At 42.2% G+C, this 24,884-nt stretch overlaps 2 protein-coding genes across 2 annotated transcripts in view; both read right to left on the minus strand.

Moving 5' to 3' along the window:
- ZNF3 (zinc finger protein 3) overlaps positions 1 to 24,884 on the minus strand; it is a 527,297-nt gene that overhangs the window by 375,883 nt on the left and 126,530 nt on the right. The gene's annotated exons all lie outside the window — the stretch shown is intronic.
- OR2AE1 (olfactory receptor family 2 subfamily AE member 1) lies at positions 10,814 to 11,764 on the minus strand. Its single transcript, XM_068968880.1, has one exon. The coding sequence runs from the start codon at positions 11,678 to 11,680 to the stop codon at positions 10,814 to 10,816; it is 867 nt and encodes a 288-aa protein (XP_068824981.1). The 5' UTR covers positions 11,681 to 11,764.

Below are 24,884 nucleotides of genomic sequence, written 5' to 3' on the forward strand. Positions count from 1 at the left end.
GCTGTCTACTGCAGGCCCCTCTGAGGGCAGGACAGAAATCAGCCTGAATTGATAACCGTTGGTGCCGCCATCACCACCTCCTCCATGTCCTGTGTGTCCTTCAGGAGCCCTCTCATTAACAGAATCCTGATGGATCCTCCTAAATGTACGGGGACAGCGACCAAAGGCCCAGCCAGGCCCTCTGATTGTGTTAACAATTCAAGAAGATGGTGTGATCACCAAGAACCACTTGAAAAGGACATGCAGCCACCCAGTGGTCTTACCTCCACCCAACTCAAGTCCACCAACCTTTCTCATTCCTGCTCGGCAGGAAGCGCTCTCTTGGTGCCAGGGACAAGTGTGTTGTGTTAGCCACTCAGTCATGTGACTGAGTAGCCCACCAGGCTCCTCTGTCCATGGAATTCTCCGGGCAAGGATACTGGAGTGGGTTGCCATTTCCTACTCCAAGGGATCTTCCCAACCCAGGGATCAAGCCTGGGTCTCCCACATTGTGGGTAGATTCTTTGCCATCTTAGCCACCAGGGAAGCCCATGGACACGATGGTGACAAATACCTACCTATGTCCACAATATAAGTGTGGCAGGGGTACTAGATGAGGAATCCCGCAATGGTGCTGGAGATAATAGAATTGTGTGCAGAGGACAGAAGTTTGCCAGCAGAGGAAGGGGTTATATCTGTTCAAGGGAGTTGGTCAGGAAAATCTAAAACAGGGGATTCTATCTGCGCTGGGATTTGAAGGATGAGCAGGGGACTTATGAAAAAGGGGAGGCGTTTCTAGGCAGGGGGAGCTGCATGGGCAAAGATCTTCAGACCTAGCTCACTGGGAGAATTTCAGGTATTTTAAAGCATGAGCACAGGGTAACTGAGCACAAATTATGAAGATAAGAATAATTTAGAAGAGACACGGCCAATAGTTTTATGAGAGTTTCTGTAATGGTTGGGCTTACTGATGACACTGATTGAGTTGTTATTGAATTCCCACAGAACACAAAAGCAAATGAGTGTCTGTGATGCTCTGCTACCTGTCAAAGCAGAGAGGGCTCCTGCAGGTGGAGCCAGGTGGCCCTTCTACTGGCTGCAGCTCCAGCCCCACCCCCTTCTCAGCGCTTAAACCTCCCAGCCTCACTGGTCTCCACTATCCAGGAAAGGAAGCTCCACATTCAAAGGCCTGCAAAGAATAACACACACAGCTGAAAGGAAACTCAGAGGAGAGGCTCTCAGCAAAAAGTTTCCATGGACTTGATCCCATACTTTTCCACGGAATCCTGGTTCTCCTGGTTACCAGTCTGGTGCTCCTCTATTTGTGAGTAACTGTTCAGACTCCTCTCCTCTGGAATCTTGGACTTGGGGTGGTAATCAGGTCTCCCTGTCCCTATCTGTTTTGAAGATCAAAGTTAACAGATAGGATGTTATTAAAGTTTTAGGAACTACCAAAAATATTTCCCCTTTCTACCTAGAATGAGAATCTCGAAATCATGAGTCAAGTAATACATGTTTTTGTTCGATCTCTAAGTCGTGTCCGACTCTTTGCAGCCCCATGAACTGCAGCACCGCAGGCAGGCTTCCCTGTCCTTCACTATCTGAGTTTGCTGAAACTCATGTCCAATGAGTCAGTGATGCCATCCAACCATCTCATCCTCTTTCTTCCTCTTCTCCTCCTTCCCTCAATCTTTCCCACCATGAGAGTCTTTTCCAACGAGTCAACCCTTACCATCACGTGGCCAAAGTACTGGAGCTTCAGCTTCAACATCAGTCCTTCCAATGAATATTCAGGGTTGATTTCTTTTAGGATTGACTGGTTTGATCTCCTGGCAGTCCAAGGGACTCTCAAGAGTCTTCTCCAACACCACAGTTCGAAAGCATCCGTTCTTTGGTGCTCAGCTTCTTTATGGTTCAAGACTCACATCCATACATGACTGCTGGGAAAACCATAGCTTTGACTACATGGACCTTTATTGGCAAAGTGATGTCTCAAGTGCGTGCATGCTTAGTCACTCAGTCATGTCTGACTCTGAAACCCCGTGGGCTGCAGCCCACCAGGCTCCTCTGTCCATAGGAATTCTCCAGGCAAGAATCCTGGAGTGGGTTGCCATGCCCTGGTCCAATAGGTCCTCCCAACCCATGGATCAAACCCAGGTCTCCCACATTGCAGGTGGATTCTTTACTCATAAACATGAGTAATTCCCTGAAAGGATTCCTGCCTGAACCTCTCAGGACCACTCAAATTGGAAATATTTATCAAGTATCCATTTTAGGATTGGTCCCATGAAGACTTCAGCTGCTTTTAACTAATGATCATCACTTCCTGTGAGTCTCACAGTGGAGGTGGGAAAGGAGGTGATGAGTGAATATAATATCACTTTTGGAGTTGCTGATATTATTTATTGCCTACATGTTACCTCCCTAATTTGACAATTCCAGTTCTGAATCAGTGACTGGCAGCTCCGGCACCAACAGTCCACAATTTCTGTGACCTGGTTTTCTGTTTCACTTTATAGATACGGGACTTATTCACACGGATTTTTTAAGAAGCTGGGGATTCCTGGACCAAAACCTCTGCCTTATTTTGGAAATATTCTGTCCTACAAAAAGGTGAGTGCTATTTGAGCTCCAGCTTTGCTTCTTATGGTTGCCAATCTCAGGTGAGTTCCATAATAAAAATTCCCCTGCTTAGGAAGAAGGTATGAGGTTTCAAGCTCTCTGGAAGTGGCATCATAGGCTGTCTCAGCACACTGCCAAGGTTATCCCATGGCCCCACTGCCAACTGCTAAGAGCTCAGGTTTGCCTCCCCAGACAGCTGAGTTCTCTAACTGATTCAGTACAGGACTTGATGTTCCATCTTGTGAGTATTGTGAAGAGGATTTTCTTTCTGCCAGATTCAGATTCTCAGGAAGGCACAATCCCCCTTAGGAGAAAAGAATGAGGGGGGTGCCCAGTCATGACTCGTTAAGCTGAATACACTAGAGTCAGACTTTCCTGTTGCCAGCATATGCTGTGGGTTCCCCTTTTTAAAAATTCCTTCTGGATTGATTGGAAACTTCACTTTCTAAGACAACCCTCGTATTCACCCTTGAGTAATTGGCACATACGTGAGTTCCCTCAAGAACTGCAAGCACCGACAGTTGTTTCCATGCACCTCTTGTAACTGGTGCTGAAACAAGAACTCCCTGCTATACTTCTGTGCCTTCAAAGCAGGCACCTCTCGTGTGGGTCTTTGCAGAGTGAGTGAGTGAGCATCTAACAGAAACAAGATGATGGCTGTCTTCGACTTCAGATATTTATCTATGAAATGAATTGGTTTTAAAAAATAAGGCAGAATCACTTATATAAAATCACTAGAAAGGATGTGATTTGGCAAAATTATTAACATTTTAACTGAAAGGAATGTACCAGGTGGCAAATGGACTGTGAATTCTAACCAAGCCTTGATATTCATCCAGCTCTGATGCCTCCCCCAGGGCTCAGGCCCTGAACTGAAGGTTGTGAGTTATGTCCAGATGTTCAGAGGCAAAGCCCTGTGTGCAGGCTGCTCTCTGGCTCAGATTTCCTGTCCTGCAGACACGAGGCTTGTTTCTCAGATCCTGATTCTCCCAACTGAGGTCTTCACTGTCTCATTACTGCCTCAGAACTTCCTGAACTTTCTTTCCCTCTGAAGAAGCCATAATTTCCTCTCCACCTTTCCCAGATGAACTCCTTTAGTAGACGCACCCCAAACCCACATTGCTGGAACTTTTTTTTGCATAGGTAAACCATCAGATATCCCAGCAGAAACTTAGCTACAGGAGGTTTTGTTTTGGGGGGGGTATTTTTTTTTCACTTTCTACTTTATATTTTTTATTCTTTTAAATATAAATTTATTTATTTTAATTGGAGGCTAATTACTTTACAGTATTGTAGTGGTTTTGCCATACATGGACATGAATCCGCCACGGTGTACATGTGTTCCTCATCCTGGACCCCCCCCCACCTCCCTCCGACTCCCATCCCTCTGGGTCATCCCATTGCCCCAGCCCCGAGCACCCTGTCTCATGCATCGAACCTGGACTGGTGATCCGTTTCGCATATGATAATATACATGTTTCAATGCCTTTCTCCCAAATCATCCCACCCTCGCTCTATCCCACAGAGTCCAAAAGACTGTTCTATACGATAGGCTCCAGTTTCATCCACCTCATTAGAACTGATTCAGATGTATTCTTTTTAATGGCTGAGTAATATTCCATTGTGTGTATGTACCACAGCTTTCTTATCCATTCGTCTACTGATGGACATCTAGGTTGCTTACAGAAGTGAAAACTCAGGGCACGTGTTTTCACTGCACTGTCCTTTGTTCTTTCTGTAGTTGTGGCATCTCCCCATCTTTTCCGTGTTGAGCTGGAAAACTAGAAAGTGAGTCCACTTTGAAATTCATTCATTTACTCTCTCTCTTTCTCATTCAACATATGCTCTCAGTTCAGTTCAGTTCAGTCGCTCAGTTGTGCTCGACTCTTTGCGACTTTATTCACTTTTAACTGAAAGCCAAAATTCCTTTATATAAACTTTGGATTTAATATATCCTTTTCAAAGAAGGACTAGGGATAAGGCGTGACAAGAAAAGGAAACCATTTCTGATCAGCTTTTAAAACATTTCTCTGGTTTTTGTTGTTTTTAAGTCAAACCTTTTCAATCTAAGTGTATAGAAGTATTGCTTTAATGACTCTGTCCTTCTGACTTTGAAGAGATGTGGGATATTTCAAACCCAGAGTGTTTCCAGTGGGCTGATAGACTTGATTTTATAGAGTGGCCCCAGCTGATTGCAGTGGCTGGTCCCTTTTACAGCTGATGGAAGTCTGGTGAGAGCAGAAGAGAGTTACCATGGAGAAGGCAATGGCACCCCACTCCAGTACTCTTGCCTGGAAAATCCCGTGGATGGAGGAGGCTGGTAGGCTGCAGTCCATGGGGTCGCTACGAGTCGGACACGACTGAGCGACTTCACTTTCACTGTTCACTTTCTTGCATTGGAGAAGGAAATGGCAACCCACTCCAGTGTTCTTGCCTGGAGAATCCCAGGGGCAGGGGAGCCTGGTGGGCTGCCATCTATGGGGTCACACAGAGTCAGACACGACTGAAGTGTCTTAGCAGCAGCAGCAGCAGCAACAAGGTACAGAAAATAGTGTAAAGATTCTTTCTGCTCGGGATAACTTAACTCTTTCCTAATGTATAGGCAGCATTCTTTAATACAATGCTTAGTGGTAGCAGTAATTGTGAGGTTTGTATCTTTAGTTTTGGAAATGTTTCTAATGGTTTTTTCCCCATTAAAATGTATGTTTGTGGTACATTTGGGGATTATAGCTTTTTAAAAATCATTAATGATGAGAGTACCCTGTATTCAATCCAGGTTTGAATACAGCGCACAGTTCAATCCAATTATGTAAAAAGTTTTTACATAATTTTTTTAATTGAGATAAAATACCCATAACATAAAACTTACCACGTTTACTATTTTAAAATATAGAGTTCAGTAGTATTAAGTACTTTCATATTGTGTGCAACAAATCTCCAAAACTCTTTTTATCTTCCCAAGCTACACCTCTACACCCATGAAACAATTTCCCATCACCTGGTATTCGTCATTTTAGGTTCTATCTCTGAACTTGACTCTTCTAGGCATTTGTATTTTAATAAATGGTTTAGTTCTCATAGAATAATGTCCTCAAGTTTCATCCATATTGTAGTACATGTCAAAATTTCCTTCCTTTTCAAGGATGAATAAGATCCCATTGTATATATATTTGCCACATTTGTTAATCCATTCATTCATCAATCTTGAATTGCTTCCACTCTGGGGCTCTTGTGAATTATGCTGCTGTGAACAGGGTGTACAAATACTGCCTTGAGATCCTGCTTTCAGTTCTTTTGCCCATACACCCAGAAATAGAATTGCTGTAATTGTCTTTCTTTTTTTAATCTTTTGAGGAACCATCAAATTATTGAGTGGCTGCACCATTTTATATTCCATCAACAGTGCACAAGCTTTCCAGTTTCTCCACATCTTTACCAATAGTTGCTCATCTCTGCTGTTTTAGTAGTAACCATCTTAATGAGCACGATGCGGTATCTCATCATGGCTTTTGTTTGCTTTTATTAAAGAGTGAGATTCATTTCTCCTACTGCTGTTAAGATGTGAATGACATTTGACATTGTGTTAGTTCAGGGTGTACAAGACAATGATTCAATGTATGTATATATTCCAAAATGATTACCAAAATGAGTTTTGTTAATTTACCTCAGGTAGTTATAGCTTTTTCTTTTTTCTTTTTTTTTAATTTACTTTATTTTACTGTATAATACTGTATTGGTTTTGCCATACATCAGCATGAATCCGCCACGGGTGTACATGAGTTCCCAATCCTGAACCCCCCTCCCACCTCCTTCCCCATACCATCTCTCTGGGTCATCCCAGAGCACCAGCCCCAAACATCCTGTATCCTGCATCGAACCTAGATGTAATCTCTTGGCAACTTTCAAATATACAATTCATACTGTTAACTATAGTCACCATGCTGTATATTATACCCTTCAAACTAATTTATCTTACTACTGGAAATTTTTAAATTTTGATCACCTTTTCCTGTTTCCCCACCCCTAGCCCCAGCTCTGGCAATCAATAATCTGTTTTCTGTATCTAAAAATGGAGGGTTTTTTTTTATCCTACACACAAGCGATATCATAGAGTATCTGTCTTTCTCTGCCTGACTTATTTCACTTAGCACAATGCCCTCAAGGTCCACCCATATTGTCACAAATGACAAGAATTCTTTATTTTTTATAGAACTAATATTCCATTGTATATATATGCCACCTTTTCTTTATCCATTCATCCATAGACAGACACTGAGGTTGTTTCCATATTTTGACTACTATTAATAATACTGCAGTGAACATGGGGAAAGATAACTTTTCAAGACAGAGATTTCATTTACTTGAATTTCTACCCAGAACTGGAATTCCTAGATCATAATGTGGTTCTATTTTTAGTTATTGAGGAACCTGAATATTTTTTCAGTAGTAACGCTACCAATTTACATTCCCAAGATCCTGATGCTGGGAAAGATTGAGGGCAGGAGGAGAAGGGGGCAGCAGAGGAAGAGATGGTTGGATGGCATCACCAGCTCAATGGACGTGAGTTTGAACAAACTCCAGGAGATAGGGAAGCCTGGCATGCTGCAGTCCATGGGGTTGAAAGAGTCAGATTCAACTTAGTGACTAAACAGCAACAACAACAACAACAGGGCACAAGGATTCTCTTTTTTCCAAATCCTCCTCAGCAGTTGTCTCTGCTCTTTTTGAGAAGAGCCATTCTCACAGGTGGTTTTGACTTGCATTTCCCTAATAATTAGGGATATTGAGCACATTTTCATATTCCTGTTGGCCATTTGTGTGTCTTCTTTGGAAAAAGTCTTTTCAGTTCTTCAGCCTATTTTTTAATCTGATTTGTGTGTGTGTGTTTTGGCTATTGAGTTGTATGGGTTTCTGATATATTTTGGACATTAAGCCCATATCACATAAATGATTTTTATCTATTTCCCCCATTCTCTAGGTTGACTTGATGTTTTTTGATGATTTCCCTTTCTGTGAAGGGCTTCCCTGATAGCTCAGTTGGTAAAGAATCTGCCTGCAATGTAGGAAACCCCAGTTCGATTCCTGGATTGGAAAGATCTGCTGGAGAAGGGATAGGCTACCCACGCCTATATTCTTAGACTTCCCTTGTGGCTCAGCTGGTAACGAATCCACCTGCAATGTGGGAGACCTGGGTTCGATCCCTGGGTTGGGAAGATCCCCTAGAGAAGGGAAAGTCTACCCACTCCAGTATGGCCTGGAGAATTTCATGGACTATGGGGTCACAAAGAGTTGGACACGACTGAGTGACTTTCACTTCACTTCACTTGCTGTGAAAATCTTTTGCTTTTTAGTTTAACAGGGTCCCACTTGTTTCTTTTTGCTCTTGTTCTTTTTGCTTTTGGTGCCATATCTAAAAAATATCATCAGGACTAATGTCAAGGAGCTTGTCCTTTATGTTTTCTTCCAGGAGTTTTGCAGTTTCAGGTCTTACTTTCAAGCCATTAATCCTGTTTGAGATGATTTTCATAAATTATACACCAAATGATTTGTGAGGTTGAGCATCCTTTCATGTGCTTGTTGACCATTTGTATAACTTGTTTGGAAAAATGTCTTTTCAAGACCTTTGCCCATGTTTAGGTTATTTTATTGTGACCATCTTTGAATTGTAGTCATTTTTGTATATTCTGGATGTTAACCTCTTATCAGGATGCTTTTCCCTTATGTTTTCTTCTAAGAAGAAAATAATAGTTTAATGGTTTTAATTCTTACATTTAGATATTTGATACATTTTCACTTAATGCTTTGTATAGTGTAAGGTAAGGGTCTAGCTTTATGCTTTTGCATGTGGATATCCAGTTTTCACAGCACAGTTATTGAAAAGATTGTCCTTTTCCCATTGAATGATCTTAGTATGCTTGATGATACTAATCTCATTGTATATATGAGGATCTTTTTCTGAGCTGTCTATTCCATTCCATTGGTCTATACATCCCTATATATGGTAGTATCACACTTTTTTGATTACTATAAATTTGTAGTAAGTTTTGAAATCAGAAAGTGTGAGTTTTCTAGTTTTAGTCTTTTCCAGGATTGCATTGGCTATTTGAGGTCCCTTAATTCCATATACATTTTAGGATAGATATTTCTTTTTTTGAAAACAAAATGCCACTGAGATTTTGGTAGGTTTTGCCTTGGCTCTGTAGATCAGTTTGGGTAATAAAGAGGTCTTAACAATGTAAATATTTCCAATCCATAAACATAGGATATCTTTCCATTTATTTACATGCCTTTACCTTCTTTCAGCAGTGTTTGTTAGTTTTCAGTGTACAGATCTTTCACTTTCTTGGATAAGTTAATTCCTAAGTATTTTATTCTATTTGATTTCTATAGTAAGTGGAAAAAAATTGTACCCTTACCTTACAGCATTTTCAAAATTTAACTGGAAATACATCAAAAACCTAATGTAAGAGCTAAAACTATGAAACTCTTAGAAGAAAGCACAGAGAGAAAATTTCATGACATTGCATTTACAGTGTTTTCTTGGATATGACACAGAAATCCCAGGCAACAAAAGTAAAAATAAATAAATGGGAATATATCAAAGTTTTAAAAACATGTTCATCAAATGACACAATCAACAGAGTAAAAGGCAGCCAATGGAATGACAGAGATATTTGTAAGCCCTATATAAGATAAAGGGTTAATATCTAGAATATATCAAAAATAATTACAATTATAGAGTTAGACGGCATCATCAGCTCCATGGACATGAGTCTGAGCAAACTCCAGGAGATAATGAAGGACAGGGAAGCCTGGCATGCTGCAGTCTGCAGGGTCGCAAAGAGTTAGACACGACTAAGCAACTGAACAACAGTGAACAACAGTAACTCTTCTCAAAGTGAGGTCACAATGCGCTATACTATTTACCTTTGGCAGATGTTAGCATTACATGAATAACCATCCATCAGCTTAGCTCAGACTGTTTCATTCCCAAATAATCCTATAGCATTCTGGACAAGGTCATAGTTGTACGTGTATGTGTGTAGAGAGTAGGGGTGGGCGTAGCAGAAGAACAACCACTCTCTGTAACTAGGCTTGTGAGCTCGCTGTTTATATCAGACCATTGTGCCTTCAGGAATAACGCATGCATCACATCTCTGAAAATTCTGTCTACTTGATATTGGAGTGTTGCAACACAAATCCAACCTTAGGGCTTTGTGTATAACATAGCACCCTACTCAGGATGGGCAGCTCATCTTATTATAGAATGGTGAAAAGCTGTTTCTCAAAGAGAAAATACTTACGCATCAAAGAAAGCAGAACTTTGCTCTCAAGCATCAAGTATTTTTCTTCTGAAGATGGTCCTGGGCCTGAATAACTAGTAGGAAAAGCAAGAGCTAGATATTTGGCTGTGGCTTTGGTGTCCCTGGGCTTCCCTGGTGGCTCAGATGGTAAAGCTTCTGCCTGCAATGGGGGGAGACCCAGGTTTGGTTCCTAGGTCGGGAAGATCCCCTGGCATCCCTCAGCCCACTAGACTCCAGGAAAGTTCACTGAGATGTCAAGTCTCTGCATCTACATGGGATTAATATGTGGCTATCTTTCATGTCACGTGAGATAGTAAGACAATGTAGGTCCTTTTCCTTTATTAATCCATAAACAAGTAGTTATTGAGTACTTATTTCATGTCAGACTCTTTTCTTGGCATTGGTGAGACAACAGGAAACAAAGGAAAACTCCTTACCCTCTTGAAAATTTCACTCTAGGAAGCAGACAGTAAGAACAGAATGTTATGCAATATCAGAGAAGTATGATCATAAGGTAGGATCAGGGGACAAAGAGTGAAGAGGCTGCTTTAAATAGGCTCATCAGGGAGGCAAGCTGGGGCAAGATTCCATTTGAAAAGAGACCAAAAGGAAATGAAAGAGTGTCTAGCACCGTGAAGACTTGATCTTTGTACTTCTCAGCCTCCAAAACTGTGAGAAATAATGTCTGTTGTCTAAGTCACCGAGTCTTGGTACTGTTGTTATAGCGGCCCAAACTGACTAAGATGGTACTGGATGGAGCTTCGACGCCTGAGAGCAAGTGAGAATACTGGAAACGTTTGTTAACCACTTCAATTTCGCAGTAGTCATCAAGGCTCTGGACCCTTGAAAATATCATTGCAGTTTACAGAGAACAATTTAAGGAGCTGATGGGAATTCCACCAATGTGCTCAGGACAACTGCACTCGCGATCTTTCAGTGATACGGTCTCTCCCCAGCACCCTCCGCAGAGCCTTAGCTACATCTTTATTCCGGAGAGTATAAATCAATGGATTCAATGTGGGAGTGATGATGCTGTAGAACACAGAACCCACTTTGTCTTGCAGTGGAGTGCGCTGGGACCTGGGCCTCATATATGAGAAGATGCAAGCGCCAAACCAGAGGGAAACCACAGTGAGGTGAGAGCTGCAAGTGGCAAAGGCATTTCTCTTACTCCCAGCTGCACGCATCCGAATGACCCTGTGGAGGATGAAGACATAGGACGCAGAAATCAAGAGGATGGGGAGAAGGAGGAGGAGGAGGCTGCTGATGTACACTGTGGCCTCATACACAGCGATGTCTCCACATACCAACTTCACAACAGCTGGAAACTCACAGTAGAAGTGGTGGATTTGTCGAGGCCCACAGAAAGGGAAGCGCATCAAGCTTGCCGTGTAAATTAGGGAGTTCAGGGATGCTCCCAGCCAAGACATGGCGGCCATCATTAGCGTCACCTTTCCGTTCATGAGAACAGTGTAGCGCAGTGGCTGACAGATGGCAACATAGCGGTCATAGGACATGAAAGCTAGGAGAAGACACTCCGCACCTCCCAGAGTCAGATAGAGGAAGTGCTGGGTCGCACAGCCCACAAAGGAGATGGACTTCCGGCCAGATAGGTAGTTGGTCGCCATCTTGGGGATGGTGGTAGAGACGTGCATCAGATCCACGAGGGAGAGCTGGCTGAGGAGGAGGTACATGGGGGTGTGAAGCCGGGGGTCCGCGCAGATGAGGAGCAGGGTGAGGGTGTTGCCGCTCACAGCAATGAGGAAGACCACCATGGTCAAGCAGAAAAGGAAAAGGTGGGCGAGAGAGTCAGCAAAGAGCCCTTCCAGGACGAAGTCTGCCAGAGAGGACTGATTCCTCTGCCACGTCTCCCCGTCCTCAGCCCCTGGGAAACAGGAAGTGGAGATGAAATGCGGTATCAGGAATACTGGGGTTCATCCAACCTGACGATAAGCCTCTTTCGATCCACAGAAGAATTTTGAAGAATAATATTTTTCTGGTTCTAATTATTCAACAGCTCTGATTATTGAAATTTCTCTTTTTTAAAATAGAACTTCAGATCTCTGCTCACAAATATGAATGATCACTCTGAAATTTCAGAATACCTAGACTCTATTAGTGCTAGACTTCTAAACAAGTCTCTCCTCAATAAGGAAGATATATACATTTATATGTGTATATATACATATGTTCTTTTTTAAGTATATATACTTTATAGATACACTCTAAATGTTATATATGATATAAATAAAATATGTATATACAGATCTTTTCTTACATCAGTCAGGGTTTAACCAGAAAAGCTGAACCACCAAGAGATTTACATATGTATACAGTTAATGGCTTGTATAGAAATTTGGCCTTACTTGACTGTGAAAGCTGGTTAAGCAGTCTATGTAAAGCTGTCACCTTTCTATCTGATTCTAGAACTTGAACTCCATGAGGCAAGCAATCAGAAAGAGAAGATGGGTATAAAAGTGTGGTAGCTCAAGGTCAGGCTGGAACCCACAAACATGACATAAATCCCACAAGGGCAGACTTAGACCCATGTCATTATTGTTGCCTCTGAAACTGGTGGCATAGTTTCTCTTGCACAAGCTGGAGCTGCTTAACAAAGCTAACTGCACAGTCCTGGCCCCAGAGTCAGAGAAACTGGAGGAAGATCCAGGGGAAGGCAGAGTAACTGCCAGTTCACGGCCGCCTCACACCAGTGAGGGGAGTCAGCCCATCAGCAACAACGGATACTTCCCCCTGCCCTCTCAATCTTCCTGAGAATCTCTCAGGTGGCCCACCTTAACCGGAAACTCACGGCAATGGGAATTCTAGTAAATGTAGTTCATCCTAGCCAAGATGACATATTAAAAAAACTCTAGAGTTCATCTTCAGTATATTTGGCAAACATATACTCAACACATCTCCTTAAATGACACATCGCCCCCAAATAAACACAACACAGCCATCCTTCTGCTCATGTAACTATCCTGCACACCATCAAAAATATGCAAATATTCACAGCAAAGCAAGGAAGAAAGATCCACTACTGTGGTCCACAAAATGAGTCATCCTTTCCAACCGCTAACCTCTTCTGTGGATGCCGGCCTTCTTTCTCAGTGCTGTTCATGCCAATGGACTCCCAGAGTTGCTATAGCAGCACGGATAGAGGCTCTACATGGGCTCAACAACATGGGCTTGTAGTCACCATGGCCAGTCTAGCCACCACTGAGTGCCCATCTGCCAACAGAGCCCCAGCTCTGAGCCCCTGATATGACGTCATCCCATAGTGCTATCAGACACTTGGTGGTAGACTGATGATACTGGATAGCTTCCATTATTGAAGGGACTTTACTTTTTTCTTATTGGAGTTGACACTTTGGATACAGATTTGCCTCCTTTCCCTAGAGCACTGCTGCCAAAACGACCACCTATGAACATACACAATGCTCTGTTCACCATGTTATTCCGTGAAGTAATGTTATTACTGCTGAATAAGGAGCTCATTTCACAGCAAATGAAATGTGGGGATGGGCCCATGCTGAAGGAATCCATTAGTCTATTCCATATTCTCCAGCATCCTGAGACAATTGACCAGACAGACTTCTGAAGACTCAGTTACAGCAACTGGTAGTTGACAACACCTCACATTTCTGGGACATTGTCCTCTAAGATGTGGTATATGTTCTAAATTTCTCTATCAACTTATGGTGCTGTTTCTTCTATTGCAACAGTTCATGGGACAGAAATCAAGAGGTGGGAGTGGGAATGAGTCCCCCACTGTACCATTTATAACTAGGATCCACTGCCAAATTTTTTACCCTCACACTTTTAGGCTCTGCTAGTTACAAAGGAAGGAATTCCTTCATCAGGCAACACAATTTCATTTACTGAGAGCTGAGACTGCCACTTTGGACTCTTCTTATCACTGAATCAACAAGCAAAGAAAGTTACTCTGCTAGTGGTTGTGATAGATCCTGACTAGCAAGGGAAAACTGAGTTGCTACTACATGGGAATAAGGAGGAGCAAGTCTGGAATTCAGATTTTCTAGGGTGTACTCTGTATTCAAATGTCCAGTGATGAAAATCAGTGGAAAATCACAACAACCCAATTCAGACAAGACTGCTAATGGCCCAGATCCTTCAGGAGTGAAAGTTAGGGTTGCTCCCCACCTAGCAAGTAACCATGACCCACTGAAAACAAAGGGAATATGGAATGGGTTGTGAAAGAAGGTATTTAGAAAAAGCAGTCATGACTGTGTGAGCAGCTGCAGAATGAAAACTCACAATATTATAGACATTTCTTACTTATTGATATGTGAATATCTTATGTATAGATATATTTACTAAATATTTCTATTTATTCCACTCAGTCATCCCTTTGTCTAACATAAGATATATTAATATGATTAGCTTCATATCTCAGTATTTAAGTTATAGGACATAAAAGGAGAGTAAGAATTAGGAGTAAAATTAATTTCACCTTTTTTATGGGAAAAAGGTTAGTGTGTTTTATTTGTTCCTCTTTGGAGAGGGTTACATGGTTTTTAGCTGTACCTGGGATAGTTGTATCCAGGTAGGTGGAAGGGTATGTTGATATTGTCTTTGAAGATTAAGTATAGTTTAAAGAGAGGTGCATGGGTGCCAAGGTGACACATAACAAACCCACCATAATTATGTATTTGAAAACAGGAAAGATAAGACCTAGGAAGACCTGAGAGCATGAAAATTACAAATCAGGCTGATAAAGCCAGGATCACAACATTTAATCGGCCAGATTTCCCAATCAGCCCTTTACCTAATTCTCACATAAATACTGATCAGAATAAGAGCTCAATCTCCACAGTGAAAGTGAACTTTAAAAAAAAAAAAAATACTCTAAATTGATCCCCAAATACCCACCCTATCCCTCTTTGTGTTTTTCCTTCTAAGCATCTTCCTGGATCTTCATATATTCCAGATTACTTACTTTTTAAAGTGAAGAACTCGGGATTGAATGTATTCTTCAGGGTGTAATTTGACCAGTAATCTCTCTCCATTTCATGCAGCAGAGGAGCATCTTTAGGGCTGTCGCCTTACACTGTTATTTCAAACTTAGCTTCCTGTGGTCTGACAGCCCAGTGTTCCCCACATTCCCTCTGGTCATTCCAGCCCCATCAGCACATCCATACATTTCCCTTTACTCAAGGATCCATATACTTCCCTCGTTCCTCCTTAGTTTCTGTATTTCTCTGTAAATCTCCATAGCATCATAAATTTTCCCATTGTCTGATTCATGTCTCTCTTCCTCCCATAGGAACTTCACTAATAATTTCCCTAGTCTGATTTATGTCCCTCAAGAGACTTTCCCCTGCCTTCTCAGACTGCTTTCCTCATGGAATCACCAACCGTCACACTATAACTTGAGGGTTCCAGTAATATGCTGACAATGCCAGAGGATGCCTTAGTTTCAAGGAAAAGCTTCTTGTGGGGAACACAAGTGCAGCAGTGAAACAGAGGCTGCAGAATAGTTCCACACTGACACACACGTTAGCTACTGAACATCCGAACAGGGCCTTTCTGAGATGTTCATCAGATTCCCATCATAACTCTTAACACTGCCGTTCACTGAGGAACAGCATAGAGTATATCATCTACACAGTCTTTGTTGTTTACACTGAATCTTTGAATGACAGAGCATCAGCAGGAGCAAGACAGTCTGTAATTCCGGAACACTCTTGCAAAATGTGTTCAGATGTTGAACTCCATCATCATGCCTCAGCACAAATTAAGTAACTAAACTTTTCTTTAATCTGTTAGTTGAACCTTTGAATCATGCATATGCTTTCTCTGCCCCCAAACATATCAGCCACCTCTCCATCCAAAGATAGCAATGAGCACTTGAATCATAACAATTTACGTTAATGTTTCCTGGTTAAGAAGCTATACTTAATACCAGCATCATCATCAGTGAGTCCAAAGTCAAAAGAAAAATGTTTTGGATTTCATGTTCTATTGGATCGTTCAAGGCACTCTCTTCTTAGCTTTACACCTCCTTTCCCATTTAACGAAGTAAAAATCTGGCTCTAGCACTGGTGTTTTGAGAATAAGCCCCTTCCTGATGACATGACATTTCCTCCGCAGGAATCATAACAGCTAGAACAAGGAAAGACTTGGCCTGACGTGAGCCAATCGTGAAGAAAGAGGAGCATCATCTGTGAGAAATAAAAGTTCCCTAAACCCAGAGGATGTATGTCAGCTGAGGCAAATGGGGGACACTAAGTACATGGCATCAGGGATTCCCACCCAAAGGATGCATCCTAAATCTCTTCTGGAAACCATTACTCAGGATGCCAATTAGGCTTGCATTGTGCATGAGATAAGCATTCCCAAAGGGCTTTGCTTGAAGTTTGTTTGTAGGCGTCAGGGGACTGAGATATTTTGAGGACTGTGGCTCAGAAGATAACATGGGAATTTCATCTCCAAGGGCTAGTTAACCGTGGAGAGAAACAGTTCCTAGAGTCCCTGGTTTATTTTACCATCTTGAAACCCAGACTCTCTTGCCCCTTTCCATCCAACCGTTTGGAGAAAACAATCTGAGAAAGATCGAGTCCCTGTTGCCCACAGGACCCAGTGGAGGGTTTCCCCATGTGCCATACCACAGGAGAAAAGGTGAGGAATGGGGAGTGGTGATTACCAGTATCACTTCCCATCCTTGCTGTTGGTTATTCTCCAGTTTTTTGACTACATCGGTGTAACATGTGGAAAGACTTCAGATACAGAATTTTTTAAAGTGGTGTAGCTATACATCTCCTCATTTACTCCCATCTCAGTTATGCTCGGCTCTTCCTCTCCATTGTGTTAGTTGCTCAGTCATGCCTGACTCTTTGCGACCCCATGAACTGCAATCCACCAGGTTCCTCTGTCCATGAGATTTTCCAGGCAAGGATACTGGAGTGGGTTGCCATTTCCTTCTCCAGGGGATCTTCCTAACCCAGGGATCGAACCCGGGTCTCCTGTACTGCAGGCAGATTCTTTACCAACTGAGCTACAAGGGAAGCCCTCCTCTCCATTACCGTTAGCATTAGAGGTGAAGGATCTATTGAGATATCCTTTGCTTCTCTTTCTCAACTCAGATACTGAAATGTCTTATTTCACTGAGTTTAGTTTGTTTATTCTTTGAGTAGATTCACTGTATCACCACTTTCTTCAAAACTTCTGTCTAAGGATTTACTTGGTGCTCTCATTCTTACGAGCGTATAATATCCTTCTAGTTAAAGTAGTTACAGCATTTATGTATCGATTTTTTGACCAATATTTGGTGATCATCTGCTAAGTCCCAAGCACTGTATTGTGTACAGTAACGAACAAGCAAGCATGCGCTCTTCCCCCAGAAGACCGAGAGAGAGCACAAATAAGTAAACAAATACACTACATCATGTTGGCTTAACGGTTTGTATTAGTCAACATTCTTCAAACGCCAATGACATTTAACAAAACTTACACTATCTTAAGGGAAGGTTGTGGGATCACAGCAGTGAATGGGGTAGAACTCATCTCTGCACCAGCTAGAGCCAATTACTTGAATCATGTCAATGCCTTCTTTTCCCATCTTTCATCTTGGCTTGGGTCTCTGATCTCATTCTCTCAGACATTTTTAGATGGAGAGTACCCAAACAGCTGGAAGCTCTCATGCCATATTTTTAGCTTGAAATACAATACTCCTCCACCTCCAATTGAGAAAACTCCAGGGAAGAAATCTGTCCAGCAGTTTAGCCCTGTGGCCACCCCCTTGGAGCAGTCGCTCTGTGTCAGAGCCTGCAGTAAAAGGACAGACCTCCCTGGCCCAGGTGCCTGTCTCTTGCAGTGGTTGGAGAGGTGGGGTGGTGATAGAACAAGGGAAACAGAGATTTGGAATGGAGTAGTATTACAAAGGAAGTGTGGTTGTGAAGGGGTGACGTTAGAAGTAGGGAAGGAGAGCGTGAAAGACGAAACAGTGCATATCCATTGCTAAATGATGATAAAGAAGAATTTACTATGCTACGGTAAAACAGGGAGATCACTGTCACCAACTGGGTCACAAGGGAAAGCCTCTTTTTAAACTGCCATCTAAGCTGAGATCTCTGAATTGAGATAAGGATTATCCAGAAAATTGAAAGTAAAAAGAGATCCAGATAAAGTCAAAGATGTACAAAATCCTTAAATTGCAAAAAAAAAAAATCTTGATGTAATTAAGGAGCTGAAAAGAAGGCAGTATGACAGTGGATGCAATTGCAGAGCGAAGTAGGAGATGCCAGGATGGATATAAGCATGAGGAGAAGGGGGAAGAAAGAGGGTGGGGAGAAAGGGAGGGAGGGAGAGGTAAGGAAGGAAGGAAGCTAGAAAAACCAAAGAAATGGAGGGGGAGGAAGGGAAAGGAGAAAGGAAGGAAAAAAAGCAAAGTCCAATAAATTGTATTCAAAGAAAAATGTGAGTTCTTAGAAAGTTTTAAAATAAGGAAGCATCAAGATACAACCACTCAAAGCTGGGGAAAAGAACTGCCTTGACCTGGACCCAAGCCAGGCCAGGAATAGTGCCTATTTCCACCAGCCAAACTGGAAAACCAGTTTGGAGTGCTGGGTGTAATCCTCAGAAGAGCCCTGCCTCAATGGTGAGGAATAATTCTACCTAGACTAAACCCTGTTGTGGTTCTATTTAACAAATCCCAAAAGCAAAACCCAAAAGGATCAAATTCCCAATAACTGCATTCCAAACAAAAAAAAAAAAGCTCAAGAATATTTTTAGGAACACAAAAATATCTAACACACAAGATAAACTTTACAATGTCTAGCATTCAATAAAAAATAATAATAATAACCAGGCTTGCAATTAAACAAAATGAATAGAAAAATCAGTGACTTAAAGTCTACTCAGAACTGATACTCAATAGTCAATTTGCAATATTCTATTGACTATATTGATTAGATCAGACAGAACGCTGGTGGTCTAGTGGTTAGGATTCCAGGCTTTCACTGCTATGGCCCCAGGTTCAATCCCTGGTAGGGGAACTGAGATCCTGCAGGCCACAGGACACAGCCAAAAGCAAAAAAAGACAAAGACATTAAATAATTTATTATAACATATTCCATACTTTCAAAATGATAGAGGAAAGATTAAATATGTTAATAAAGACATATTTTAAAGAAGATAAAACAGAAGCGTGCACACACACAAGTTTCTAGAGTTGATAGCTACCATGTCAGAAATGAAAAACACATTAGAGGATCAGCAGCAGACAGGACATTGCAAAAGGAAATATTGATGCATAAAGACTTAGCAATAGAAGCTACAAGAAATGAAATAAGATAGGAAAACTAAAAAATTAATGAACAGAGTATCTGTGAGCTTTAGGACAACCTCAAATGGCCTAATAAATATATGTATAATTGGAGTATTGAAAGAGAGGAGAAAGGACAGAGAAAATATTTGAAGAAATAATAAGCACTATTCACTAACTAGACCTAATTGAGAACATCCATTCAACAAAAGAATAATACACATCTTTCAAGTGCATATGAAACATTTATCAAGATACATCCTGTCACAAATGGCAGGATTTCCTGTGAGGCTGAATAACATTTCATTGTATGTACACGCCACACTTTCTTTATCCACTTGCCTGATAACGGACATTTGGGCTGCTCCCGTGTCTCGGCTCTTGTCAGTAATGCTGCGGTGAACATGTGAATGCAGGTACATCTCTGAGGTACTGATTTCAGGTCCTTTGGACATGGAGTCAGAAGTGGAATTGCTAGATCACATGGTAGTTCTATGTTTACTTTTTTGAGGACCCTCTATTCTGTTTGTCATAATCTTTTATTCTCTTGATAATAGCCATCCAAACAGGTGTGGGTTTTGTGGTTTCGATGTGCATTTCCCCGATGATTGTTCATGCTGAGCATCTTTTCCTGTAAATGATTTTTGGGAAAATGTCTTCTTCAGAAAAATGTCTCTTCAGATCTTTTGCCCATCCTTAACAAGATCATTTAATTTGGGGTACTGAGTTGTAGCAATCCCTGAGATATTTTGATATTACCTGGTGGGCTACAGTCTTTGGGGTCACAAAGAATTGGACATGACTGAGTGACTGAGCACAATCCTTTAAATATTCTTTGGAAAAATGTCTCTTCAGATCTTTTGCCTATCCTTAATAAGGTCATTTATTTAATCTTGTTTTTGAGTTGTAGGAATTTCTTATATATTTTGGTCATTAATCCTTTATCAGATTATGGTTCAAAAATATTTTCTCTCATTCTGCAGGTTGCCCTTTCATTTTGTTGATTAATTCCTTTGCTGTGCAGAAGCTTTTTAGTTTGATATAATCTTTCTTATTTGTTTTTGCTCTTGTTGCCTGTGCTTTTTGGAGTCATATTCAAGAAGTCACTACCAAAGCCAATTTTAAGCTTTGTCTCTGTTCTTCTAGAATTTTTATCTTTGGGGTCTTACATTTAACTACTTAACCATTTTTAGTTGATTTTTGTGTGTGGTCTATGATAAGGACTTGATTGCTTCTTTTTTATGTGTACATCGTTTTCCAAAAACCACTTATTGAAAAGGCTTATAATTTTCCCCACTGTATTGAAAAGTAATTAACCAAAATGCCAAATTTAAAGTTACTTTTAAACTTGGTATAGCTCTTTAAAGATCCAATAACTGAAATAAAGTAAAACTTTAAAATATTTTATTAAACCAAAAGAGGGCAGGAAAATAGTAACAAAGAAAAAAACAGAAAGGAAAAGCTTGTTTTTAATTTTTCTTTTTGGCTGCACTGCACAGCATGTAGGATCTTAGTTTCCCAACCAGGGACTGAACCCACGCCCCCTGCACTGGGAGCTGAGTCTTAACCACTGAATCACCAGGGAAGTCCCAGGGTTGGGGGGGGGGGGGGTGGATTTAAGCAAATTCCAAAATATCCATTTTCATTAAGTGAAGACATGCATTGCAGAAGGAAATGGCAACCCACTCCAGTATTCTTGCCTAGAAAATCCCAGGGATGGGGGAGCCCGGTGGGCTGCCGTCTATGGGGTCGCACAGAGTCGGACACGATTGAAGCGACTTAGCAGCAGCAGCAGCAAGTCTTTCACTACTCACAAAGTGACAACTTGTTTGAAAGGAGACTCAGACCAAAAGCCAGAGGTTTTTACAATGGATAAAGAAGCATGACTTGAAAGTGTGTGCATCATGCTGAATGAAACCAAGAATGAGACGACCTGTCTACAAGCATTCTGCGGGCCTGCACCACGACACCAGTAACAGCAGAACTGGGGAAGAACAGGTTCATTCAGAGGACCACGGTCCCCTTGACTCAGGAGATCTTTCCCACTGCAGAATCACCCATCTCCTGCATTCTTTCTTTCAGCCCTGAAAGGAGCCCAGTTCAGTTCAGTTCAGTTCAGTCGCTCAGTCGTGTCCACCTCTTTGCGACCCCATGAATCGCAGCACGCCAGGCCTCCCTGTCCATCACCAACTCCCGGAGTTCACTCAGACTCACATCCATCGAGTCCGTGATGCCATCCAGCCATCTCATCCTCTGTCGTGCCCTTCTCCTCCTACCCCCAATCCCTCCCAGCATCAGAGTCTTTTCCAATGAGTCAACTCTTTGCATGAAGTGGCCAAAGTACTGGAGCTTCAGCTTTAGCATCATTCCTTCCAAAGAAATCCCAGGGCTGATCTCCTTCAGAATGGACTGGTTGGATCTCCTTGCAGTCCAAGCGACTCTCAAGTCTTCTCCAACACCACAGTTCAAAAGCATCAATTCTTTGGTGCTCAGCCTTCTTCACAGTCCAACTCTCACATCCATACATGACCACTGGAAAAACCATAGCCTTGACTAGACAGACCTTAGTCGGCAAAGTAATGTCTCTGCTTTTCAATACTATCTAGGTCACCAAGAATTAAGGGCTGGACTCTCAGCATCCAGACTCCAGAGGAACTCTGATTTTCTTTCTTTCCTGAGAGTCTCTACTGGCTGCCTGAATGCTGATAACTTCTAGGTCATCAGTATGGGTATTCTATTACAAACATCTTTCCAAAATTTCTTATGATTCTTCAGTTACCTGGATTTCTTCATTGTATCTCTTTTCTACTCTTTTTGGTCATTTCACACCACCTTAACATTTTCCAGCGTACCAAAGGAAGATGTTTAAAGCAAGTCCTTAAAGCATTAATAGTAACAATGTATTGGGTGGTTATTGCACACCTAAGAGTGAATCTATAATGACAAGGGAACAAGGACTGGGAATCAACACTGTTTCCAAGTCTTTCAGCACACAGGAAATAACACTATTGGAAGGTAGATTCAGATTTTTCAAAATGTATATTGTAAACTCTATGGCCTGACTCAAAAGCTTTTAAAAGAAGTACAAAAAATAAGTGAGATAAAATCAACTTTGTTTTTTAAATAATAAAACTAGAGAAGGCAGAAAAGGGAAGAAATAGAAGAAACTAACAGAAAACAGCTAGCAAAATGGTATATTTTAATCCAACTATACATAGTAACTTTAAAGGTGAGTGGATTAAAAGTAACAGTTAAGAATTGACAGACTGTTTAGGAAAAAAAGCAAGACTCGACTATATGAGGATATATTAGTCATGGTTCTTCAGTAAAACAGAACTAAAAGAATAGATCACTGGCCACTGGCTCCTGTGCTCGTGGAGGACAAGAAGATCCACAACCTGCTGAGAGCTAAAAAACAGGAAAGCTGGTGCTTTAATTCTGCCCACGTCCAAAAGCCTGAGAACCAGGAGAGCTGATGGCCTAAGTTCCAGTTGAGGTCCAGAGGCCCACGAATCAGAGGGTTGATGATGTAAGTCCCAGCCCAAGTCTGAAGGTCTGGGAACCAGGAGCACTGATGTCCAAGGGCAAAAAAAAAAAATGAATGTCCCAGTTTAAAACAGGGAATAAATTGGCCCTTCCTCTGACTTTTTGTTCAGGTCTCAGCTGGCTGGGCGATGCCTACCTGCCATGGTGACTGCAATCTTCTTCAATCAGTCTGTGGATTCAAATGTTAATCTCTTCTGGAAACACCCTCACAGACAGCTCTCTGGGCATCCCTTAACTCAGCTGACACATAAAACTAACCATTACAGTGCTCTACGAGCCACCTATTTTAATATTATAAAAGAATACTTCCAGTTTCAGCTCCGACATGTAAAGAATTTGGAAATCATAACACATCATTATGATGTGAAAAAGATGAAAAGACTGAAAATCATTGGCTTTTTGGGGCCCATCAGAGAACTGAGGTTGCACGGCAAACTTGTGCCCCCAAATCTGGAAAGACAGACTCGAAGCTGAGATCTGCTTAACAGAGAACCAAAATCCACCGGCGCCATCACCTAGTGGGCATACTTAAATGACAGTTTTGACAGATTGCTGGTAGCACAGTGTGGTCTAGCTTAAAAGTAAGAAGCTTTGGGGGAGCTGCAGTATTGGGAGAGCTGCCTATTTTCCTGGGTTTTGCCTTCAGGCACCCCACCAGATTCTCAGAGTGAAAAGCTGAGAACAATCCCCTCCTAGCTTTAGGCGGGGGGGGAACGGAGAAGGCAATGGCACCCCACTCCAGTACTCTTGCCTGGAAAATCCCATGGACGGAGACTGGTAGGCTGCAGTCATGGGGTCGCTAAGAGTCAGACACGACTGAGCGACTTCCCTTTCACTTTTCACTTTCATGCATTGGAGAAGGAAATGGCAACCCACTCCTGTGTTCTTGCCTGCAGAATCCCAGGGACGGGGGAGCCTGGTGGGCTGCCTGCCGTCTATGGGGTCACATAGAGTCGGATACGACTGAAGTGACTTAGCAGCTTAGCAGCAGAGGAGCAGAAATCCCAGGAGATCTGTGCGCAGTGCTTTCCGCAACAAAGGCTGGCCTCCGGAGGAAAAGGCTTTGGCAGAACTTTATCCAGGGCCCCACCGAGTGGGCAGCTTACAGCACCAGTGCATGTACCCACCGATTCTGGGGGGCAGGGGAAAAGGCTCGGTTAGCATCGGAGATGGTCAACAGCACCTCGAGGGAGTTCCCTGGCAGTCCAGTGGTTAAGACTCCATCCTCTTAGTTAAGGGCCTGGGTTCAATCCCTGGTGGGGGAACTAAGATCCCACAAGCTGAGAGCACAGCCAGAAAAAAAAAATCACTTTGAGAAAGCACAGGATAAACAGTGGTTGCCAAACTGTCTTCTGGGGAGGCTTCACTGCTGCTCCCAGAGCTACAGTTTCCCTGGCGAAGAACTGTATTTACTGTCTTACAATTCTGGAGGCTGGAAGTCTGAGATCAAGGTGTTGGCAGGGCCAAGCTCCCTCAGAAGCTTCAAGGCGAGGATTCTTCGCCTTTTCCAGCTTCTGGCAGCCCTAGGCTTTCCCTGCCTTGGGACAGCATGACTCCAGCCTCTTCCACGGCCATCTTCCCTCTGTGTCCCGTGGCATTTCCACGTGCGAGCGTCTGTGTTTACGAGATTCCCTCTAAGGATATGAGTCATATTGGACTAGGACCCACCCTAACGGCCTCATCTTTTTAATTAATTTTTATTGGAGTATAATTGCTTTACACTGTTATGTTAAGTTTCTGCTGTACAACAAAGGGAACCAGCTATATGTATGTCCCCTCTTTTTTTGGGTTTCCTTCCCATTCAGGCCATCACGCTAATGGCCTCATCTTAATTTCCAAATAAGGTCACACTCACAGCTAGGACTTCAACATATCCTTTTCTTTGGAGGACAGAAATCAACTCATAAGAGCAAGTATCTTGGAGAGTTAAGCAGAACTCAGCAGAGATCACTGAATGAGGGGGACTGCTCAGGCTGAAAAGGGAGACAAGCCAGGGTGGGCTGGGACATAGGAGGGGAGAGGGGTTAGGAGGGGGCTGGAAGTTTTGTTAAGAGGCTGTGTTAAATTACTGCCAGAACATCTATTCAAAGTCGAGAAGGAAACACATTCAAATGGTTAATAGCGGTGGTTATTAGCAGTACTTTTAA

The sequence above is a fragment of the Capricornis sumatraensis genome, chromosome 3 (genome assembly GCF_032405125.1).
Source record: "Capricornis sumatraensis isolate serow.1 chromosome 3, serow.2, whole genome shotgun sequence".
NCBI classification, from domain to species: Eukaryota; Metazoa; Chordata; class Mammalia; order Artiodactyla; family Bovidae; genus Capricornis; species Capricornis sumatraensis.